This window comes from Crassostrea angulata, chromosome 2 (genome assembly GCF_025612915.1).
Source record: "Crassostrea angulata isolate pt1a10 chromosome 2, ASM2561291v2, whole genome shotgun sequence".
NCBI lineage: Eukaryota > Metazoa > Mollusca > Bivalvia > Ostreida > Ostreidae > Magallana > Magallana angulata.
Genome location: NC_069112.1, coordinates 25,247,860 through 25,257,148, shown reverse-complemented (window position 1 = coordinate 25,257,148; position 9,289 = coordinate 25,247,860). Strand labels below are relative to the sequence as shown.

General features: G+C 30.6%; 1 protein-coding gene across 1 annotated transcript; it reads right to left on the bottom strand.

Annotated features, from left to right (window-relative positions):
• Nucleotides 1–826: 826 nt before the first annotated feature.
• LOC128171759 (uncharacterized) lies at nucleotides 827–8,410 on the bottom strand. The gene is made up of 10 exons (XM_052837536.1): nucleotides 8,071–8,410; nucleotides 6,772–7,005; nucleotides 6,360–6,620; nucleotides 5,325–5,591; nucleotides 4,873–5,166; nucleotides 4,134–4,433; nucleotides 3,438–3,734; nucleotides 2,588–2,707; nucleotides 2,019–2,207; nucleotides 827–1,853 (listed from the first exon to the last, which is right to left on the bottom strand). The coding sequence occupies exons 1-10, from the start codon at nucleotides 8,162–8,164 to the stop codon at nucleotides 1,678–1,680; spliced, it is 2,232 nt and encodes a 743-aa protein (XP_052693496.1). The 5' UTR covers nucleotides 8,165–8,410; the 3' UTR covers nucleotides 827–1,677.
• Nucleotides 8,411–9,289: the final 879 nt, after the last annotated feature.

Sequence of the window (9,289 nt, the reverse complement as noted above, 5' to 3'; positions counted from 1 at the left end):
GCGAGTTTTAGAGCTTACAATTCCTCGCTATGTAAACAAAGCTTTTGTTTACATTTTGAACGTTGAAGTGAAAATTCCAGTTTTATACCTAAAATGAATGAGTTTATGGTTAGGAACTGTTTATTTATGCTTAAAAAGAATAAGAATATAGACAAATCATCTTGAAAAGATTTTTTACTGGTATATTGAACCTATGTAAACAAAAACAGGACACGAGCCTTGTTTACATGACGAAGAATTGTGAGCCCTGTATCTTGCTTAAAACTCATCGACGGGCACCCAAATTTCATTTGATCATTAGAAATGCATTCATAGAGCATTGCAAATGACAAAAACAGAAAAACAAAATTTGACCAAAATCGTGACCATGCCCCTTTAAGGGTTTATTAGATAACTAAATACCGATACCCTTAATTGTAAGCGTTAAAGGAAATAGAAAACTTTATCTCACGGCCTGATTACACAAACGAAACACCGACACACTAATCAGTGATCATTTGCTTTAAGAATAGCTAAAATGATCATCTGGTTTTTTTCAAACTTGAATATAATCCGCTCATATTCTCATATTTTTTGTCTTTTGTTAAATTCGGTATGTTGATACATCAGTGAAGTGATCAACCCCTTTAATTTAGCATTTCTCTCTTAAATACGCTTTTATAATTCAAACATAGATGTTAACAGTAAAAACCCGCAATATCACGAAGACATACGCAAATAAGTTAAAACTCCTATTTGAAATTATGTTACACCTAGATGTGATACGGATAAGACTTGACAAAAAAAACGATAAAAGAAAACAACATTAAACTTTTTTATCATTTGGAAAAAAGTTGTGCAAGTCTACATACATACATTTAATGCAGCAAAAACCTGAAGCACTTATAAAATTTTATTTTTTGGCATTCATTGTAAATAAGCATTCAAATCTAAAGCGCAAGTAGCAGGTATATAAAATACAAGTTGAAATATGAGCCAAATCTTACAATGCATAAAATGAATCTGCCTGTGCCAGTTAGCCAACTCAGATGTCTTTAAACATGACTGGGGAAAAATACCCCTCAATATTTGTTGCGTTACGTTTTTATTTACAAAGGTCCACTTAATTGTACCTTATGACTGTTAGAGTCATTATTGATATACCTGTCTAAAACCGTACAGTGTGACTGTTAAACGATGTCTCACATATATTTCTAAACATTAATATTTCGACGAGAATATATATACACACTGAATATTAATTTCTGTATGCCATCGGTCCGATAACATATCTGGTTGTGAAAAAAACACACATCCCATTGCATTAACGTGCGGTATTAAAAACATTTGCATGAACGGATATAGGACAAACAATATGTATAAGTACAAATTAACATTCAATAGAAAAATGTGTGAACATTTTTATTATCTTTCAATGGCTAAAATGTGGGACGTTAAATGCACACCGTCCAAACAAAACACCGTTTTTTGTATGTAATAAAAACTCGGCGAATACATTTCACAATTGTATGGCATAGAGGTAAACAAAAAAAAAAAAAAACAGAAACAAAACAAACCAAAAAAACAAAAAACAAACAAAAATTCGTGTTCTTCTTTTGTTTTCGCACAAAGTACCTCCATACTTCCATCTTTTATTTTAATCGAAAATCGTACATAGAAAATTCATTTAATGTTCGTCTAGGTGGTTGGAAGTTTTTCATATTCACCTTTTTCTTTACAACTGTTGGATGTCTCTGTAACGCAGTAATAGATACGACCCTCAAGCTCGTATGTGCATGTCTCTGCTTCTGATGTATTCTCACTAAAAGAGGATTCGTCTTGCGAGTGCTTTATTTCATCTCCTTTATGAAACACTATCGAGAAAGTAGAATAAAAACAGTCTGAATATTTTAAACAAATCAGCACAAATATTTTGAGTAATTTTGACAGCTTCCTAAACTATAAGCACTTTTTTGCTCGTTTATATCACAATATTAACAATATAATAATCACCAAATTAAAAAACATGTATATGTTACCGGAAAGATATGATCTATCGTCAAGAGTGTCAATGGGTTCGTAGTCGCCCTCAATAACTCCACGACCGGGGATCGGTGAATATCTCTGAAAGGATTGTGTCCCGTTTTGCATTGGTCCTGTCTCCAGTTCCGATGAAATAACAGACGTCTTCCGATTGTGATGTCCTTGTCTCCTTTTGTATTTCCTTCCTTTATTTTGACAATTTTTATCATTGAAAGTTCAATTTTAGATAGATAGATAGATAGATGATAGATAGATAGATAGATAGATAGATAGATAGATAGATAGATAGATAGATAGATAGATAGATAGATAGATAGATAGATAGATAGATAGATAGATAGATAGATAGATGAATGGCTGTATGAATATGTAACCATTATTTTTTACCTAATTATTATCAAAACTATGATATGGAAAAAATTGCAGTAATATTCAATATAGCATGTAACTTTCATTATATGTACTTCTAAAAGCACAATATTTTTTTTAATGCATCCTATAAACATTTTTTTAAATTTTTTTTTTCGATGTTCAATGAAGTCTAAGCTTGCAATATTTATTTTACCGATGTAGCAGAGAGTGGATATGAAGCAGAACAATAATATGGTTCCTCCAAGAGCAAAGGTAACAAGTGTCAACAACGGCAAAGTCGATAAGTAAGCCATTAAACCGGAACTTGTAGACTCTGGAATAGACAACATTATCAAAATATAGCATTAAACCCTTTATAAAACATCAAAACAATATAAAGCAATCCGTCTGATAAAAAAACGGTCAGGAAATTCTATAACACATAAATTTATTAAATTCAGTCAAAGATATAATATTTACAAGTGGACGTGTCGTTGTTTTTAAAATAAAACAAGTTTATTTCCTGTTTTCATAATTATATATGTCGACATCTAAATTGGGCACTTACAATTATGTTCAATATCAAAATAAAATGTACTTGACCGTTTATTTCCATTTGTTTACATCCTATATCTATTGTTTTTATTGTTTTTATTTAATCATTGAAAAGAAATTGTAAAATATGTATTAAGAGGCATTTTTATTCAATTATAAAAGTTATGGATATCCTAACAAGTATAAGCTTGAAACCCAGAAAATACAAGAATCGTTTTCCATCATATGCTTTCATATCCATTATTTTGTGATATGCCAAAGAAGACAAGGGTGATTTGTTTTTTTTTACTTTTTATTTTTTATTTGGTAGCAGATGCTGTATATTTTTTTTCTACCAAGTGTTACCATTGTATAATTTCTATACTTTTGGCATTTTTTAATACATGCTATTTTTCAACACAATCTGTTTTAAGTTTTATATTTGCAAAAACATAGCGGAGTAGACTCATGGAGAATTTGGGAGATGAAATATAATGAGATTAGTATAAATATATATATCTTAAGTTTACCTTTGTTTTCTATTATAATAGTTTGAATTTCTTCCCCTTCGACAAAGAGTTTATAATATCCAAAAGAGAATTCATTAATGATATGAATCTCAGTGTGAATCCAAAACTGGTATGGTTTATCCCCTTGGCTAATAGTTGAGGCAGTGTCAAGTTTAAATTGTTCCCCCCTGGGTCCAAACCAAGTGGCGTCTTTTGGCTTTGGGTACGAGATCAGCGGAGCTTTTAAAACAACATACCCGTCGATGTTTTCTTGATAATGCAGAGGAAACGATTTATTAACGTCTAACCTTGGAGAGCCTTGAAAAAATAATTCATCAAAAAATAAAACTGCGTTTAAGTTACGGTCAAAATGCAATTACAAGTTGTCAAGTTATATGAAAGATACCGAGCACACATTGTTTGAAAACGTTTGTTTTAGAAGTAAAGGATATATTTCAAGCAATTCCTTTCTTTCTTTCTTTTGTTCTCTCTTTTTTTTCCTTTCTTTCTGATTCGTTATAAACATAAATTATAAGCAATATCTAGTGTATTTTGATACCAATATTGATCATCTATTCAGTGTTTAACATATAATCAAAACAAAGCCATTGCTTTTGTCTACATGCATCTTGCTTAGAATTTTACGACTTTGCTATGCATGAACCGGAGATAACTATTTTGTATGCCAAACTGCCAGGAAGATGAATTATTACTTACATTCTACGAACAGATGAATTGAACTTGCGGTATGATTGAGTTGGTCATTATAAGCATCACAAGTATACTCTTGCGTGTGTTCACACTTCAGTTTATGATAACTATACACAGATTCAGCTTTTTTCCTTGGTAACCATGAAATGTCTCCTTTCTCATCATTACTGGTGATATAAACCTTGGGCTTTGGATTGCCTGCACACGAACATTGAATTACAGCAGACGCTCCCTCCTTGGCTTGGATGATATTTTCTGTGATTATGTTCCCGTTTATGATTCCGAGAATGGTCGGTTTAGCAAGATCTTTAAGTAAAATCAAATGCTTCATTGATTCAAAGAAAACGAGATATATTTAATTATTTTGGTAAAAATATTAATAACAACGTTTTGGTTGGATGGAAGTTTTCCAGGTCAAAAAGTTTTTAATTAAACGATGGGTGTAAAGGATCTGGTTTGTGTCAAATAACAATACAATGTATATATGAAAAAAGGAAGAGTTTTTTATGGCTATTATTATTGTTAAATTATCGTATTTGTTTTATATAACCCAGTAACAATATTTTACCTTTTGACCTTTAAAATGAGGTAAAATTATTTAAGATTCAACCATAACGTCAGGCAGATTGATATGTTTTTGACGTTAGTCTAACATGACGTAGGCAACATGCTTTATACGATATAAAATGTTTTTTAGCCAATCAGAAAGCGCGTTACAACCAGAATTGAATTATAACACTCTTACACTGTACATCTATGTTAATTTCCGTTGAGACTGTATTTAAACCACGACTGTTTTTGTAATCACTAATTGTCACACACTGGTATTTCAGAGGTTCCGTGCTATTAACAGTCTGTCGTGGTAAATTTGCTGTTGATATAACTTCATCGATTGTCCCGTCCAAATTCACTTTTCTCCATTGGAATGTACAAGGCGGATTGCAGTCTGCCATGCAGGATACAGGTCCAAAGCTTGCACCATTATGCAACTTTACACTTGTGTTGAAATCGGGAGTCATCGTCACAGCTTCCGGACCATCTGTATACATTAATAATGTACAAGATTTTAAATGAAATAAACCAATGTTTAAAAAAACAAATGATTTATGGAGTAAAAGTGAGTTTCAAGAATATACGTTTTTGGCATTTGATTAATGACTTTTTGTCCTGGTGTTGGTACATTAATTATTTACTTACACAGAGGTTGAATGTAAGCAATGTCACTTATTGATGTCAACTGCTCTCTAGCCTGGCATTGGACATACGTATAGGAAGTTACGTTCATGGTCAGTGTCTGGCTATCAGACTGGACGACTGTATTGTTCACCATCCACGTATAAACGATGGCGGGAAATGTTTTAAAGTAAAGTGGCCTCGACCGCGATATGCTATGACATTTGAGTATTGTTGATTGACCAATAGGTACATTTCGTATTCCTGTGATTTTTGGATTGTCTGGCAAAGCTGAAAATTAAACTGCAATAAATGTAAATGTTGAAACGAAGATAAGATTTTTAAAAAAATGAGTATTGTATACACTGGCCAAAATAATCATAAATTCAATCAAGTATTGTAGAATAATTTCAAAGCAAAAAACAAAGTGTTCACTAATTGTTCAAAGATATGTTAATGTTATGATAGTTTCATTAATATTAGTGGTCAATGTACTTCCTGGTTCAAGTTAAAAAAAATCGGTTTGAAAAATATGTGTATTCCTGACAAATTTTCATAGAAGAACGTTTTAGGTATTGCACTTTAGGGCACCTTTCATTTTCCGGAAGCGCTGGATTTCACAGCAATTCGTGTATAAAAATACGTTTAGTTTTACTTAATGATTTACAGACAGAAATATAGACAAAATAAGGACTGATAGTAGACAAATTGTTTTAATACATTTTTAAAAAAGCCTATAGTTAACTGATAGTTACTTTTTTTCCAAACATATATCTGGAATTTAATCTCAAAACCCGCCAGTTATTTTTTGTCTCCATGCGATTTGAACATTTCACTCTTTTCTCCAACTTTATTTGATCCCCCCCTTTTAATGTGCTTGCATGACTAAAAAAACTCAAAGTTGAAATTGTTGACCTTTTTTTTTAATTTGCCAACACATATCGGAGTAAGTATCCTTTTATTAAACACAAATATGAAAATAAAATAATATAGGCACCTTTGCTTCATTTTTATATATGTAATGAGTAAACACACAAGTACAAAGTTTATCATTTTTACCATTGACTACAAGCACGACTCCGTGGTTTGTTCTACAAGACTGAACATCGTATCCTAATGCGTAGTAGCCTGCATCAGTCGCTGAAACATTTGATAAAACAAATGTAAACAACCCGGCTGAGGCTGCTAACTCTTCTGCAGACACAGCGTAACGAGGCATGCTAGCACCAGAATCTGTCAGCTGAAACAACGTTTTAGCTTTGGTTGGAATTGGTATGTACAGCGTCACGTTGCTTCCTTCTGTCACTTCTAACACTGATTCTGAATTTTAAAAAAATCAAAATGGTGTCTTTGGTATACTTATTTCTGATTAAATAATTATTTTACAATGTCATTTTTCTACGTTTCAAGTTAAGCTGATGGAGGTAATTTCAATATCAAAGAAAATGACATGAAAACATAGCGCACTTACTATGAAAAGTCATCCTACTTTCGACGTATGTATAGTGAATCGTGGCACGAACAAGAACCTTGACAATATTGTAGTTAAGGACATCCTTAACGACGAATTTATTATCATAAACTCTCGTGAATCCCAAGTGACGTCCGTCACACGTCACGCTTACGTCATGGTATTTGGATTCATGTGACCATGTGAACATCATATCTCCATTCATAAAATGGGATTTTATCTCAAATGATTGTCCTGTAAAAGTTTTAAATTTCTTGATATTTGTATTTTGTTGTTGGTTTTTAGCATTTTACCATTATGTTGAAAAAAAAATTAAAAAAAAAAAACATATTTTTTTTTCAATTGTTTAATACGTTTACAAATATATATATATATATATATATATATATATATATATATATATATATATATATATATATATATATATATATATATATATATATATATATATATATATTTGTATTTGTTGATTAAATGACATTTACAAGTTATTTACAATTTTGAATTGAAGTCTTTTTAATATAATATATATAAATATACTATTGCACAATATATATACAATCTGTTTAGGAACTCATAAATAAAAAAAAGTTTGTTTTTCAATTAAACACTGGAACAAAAATAACTGAAATGATAATTATAATCTGAAGAGCAGAAGACTGTAATGTAAAAATTTACCTAAAGAGAGGTTATGATAAACATGTTCATTTTGAACGGATTTAGTTAACATCGTTCATTTAAACAGTCTTACAATCAATACATTACATACATGTTTTATCAAATGACAGGGAGCTATTTAGATATTTAATTTTATAAGATTGGAACAGTCATTCTTTTAAAATGTTGATCTATCGCAAAGGGTATCAACAAAAACAATATGTAGCAAAGGGATTGCTCTCACTGTCAAAATGAAATTGATTATATTGTTATTAATGATATAGACCAACACTAGCCTATGGATTCAATTGTTGTGTTAACCCAAGAATTAAAACAAATCAAAACTATGTTTAAATAATATTCAAAAGTACAATATATAGACTAGACTTCTTTGATTCAGTCGAAACTTGATTTATAAAGAAAAATAATTTCAAAGTAGTTAACATTTTTAACATAGCAATTTTATTTTCTTTGATAACTCAATATTTTCAACAAATTGAGAGAAGTTTTAAGAATATAAAAAGATTTACCGTATAAGTATATGATATTAATTTGATAAAATGCAGTTGCAACTTGTTTTAATACAGATATGATTAAGAAGTATTTAACTTTTAAAAAAATACCAATAAATAAAAAAATTACCTTTTGATCTTTCTAGTAGAACAAGTAATAGAAATATAAAAAACGACGTCGGTTTCATTTTTTTCAAATATGTTGATGAACACTGTAAATTCATTTTTTTCCTCTTAACAAATTAACACGCCTACATTTGGCGGTTATGTTTTAGTGATATAAAGTTCTCGGTCATTAAATACGAAACCTTTTATCGTTTATAGTAAAACAAGGAAGCACTTGCTAATTACTGATGCTTGATTGTAATACAATCCGACAAAAATAATCAGGAAATCACAATATGGTATGAAGAGCTCTTGAAATAATTGTAAAAATCAGTTATAGTTCAACTTTTATTGAAAATATATTATTAACACACACACACATTCTCTCTCTCTCTCTCTCTCTCTCTCTCTCTCTCTCTCTCTCTGCCTCTCTCTGTGTCTCTCTCTCTTTCTCTCTCTCTCTCGCGCGCGCTCTCTCTCTCTGCCAATTGAATATCCTTAAAAATGATTCAAAAATGTGTTTTGATAATTTTTTATACATAACTTTTTTAACTATTATGTTCTGACATTTTTACTTACTATTGCTTCCGCAGTTTCTAAATATTAATCATAAATTTTCCTTCATTAAGTATAGTAGGAATTTTATTTTCTACCTGGTACATATTGTATAATAATGATTTTTTATATATTGCATCAAATTTCTAATGTTTCTTTTGTTTCAGGCCGCTGTGAAGCCCCCATCAACAGGGATCACTGCGCCTGTCATGTTGTTTTCAGCTGGTGAGCTTAAAAACACTGCTAATTAAGCAATTTAAAAATAAACAGATCATTACAAAATTAGCACATAAAATATTTTAAGGGGATTTTTTTTTCGGATATCCATTTTGTTTTTAATCAGACCTACTGGGAAACAAACACTTGTTTTTAATTTATTTCTTTTGTTGTGTTTTACTTTGTTTGGTTAAGTATTGAATAACATATTCTACATGAATGTACCGTTTACAGATATTAAAGGCGTAAATTGAAGAAAAAAATAGACTGGGAAAGATTAAGTCAATAGCACCTAGCCCAGAACAAAATCCCGCCATAAAAAATGAAAATAGACTTATAGATAAGTAAATTGAAACGGTATAGCAACGGTTTCTGATTCAGTCACCTTGCATGACTTTAAGTATGTTGCATTCAGTTGACAAAACAGTACAGTTTTATTTTATTAACGGTTTATCACTTAATATAAAAACATG

Excerpts from the sequence above, each read along its gene's own strand:
- LOC128171759 (XM_052837536.1), bottom strand. The coding sequence starts at position 8,164 with ATGAATTTACAGTGTTCATCAACATATTTGAAAAAAATGAAACCGACG. Across the intron at positions 7,006-8,070 it reads TCTACTAGAAAGATCAAAAG|GACAATCATTTGAGATAAAA; the intron begins GTAATTTTTTTA and ends AAACTTTTACAG. Across the intron at positions 5,592-6,359 it reads AGTCGTGCTTGTAGTCAATG|CTTTGCCAGACAATCCAAAA; the intron begins GTAAAAATGATA and ends TTTAATTTTCAG.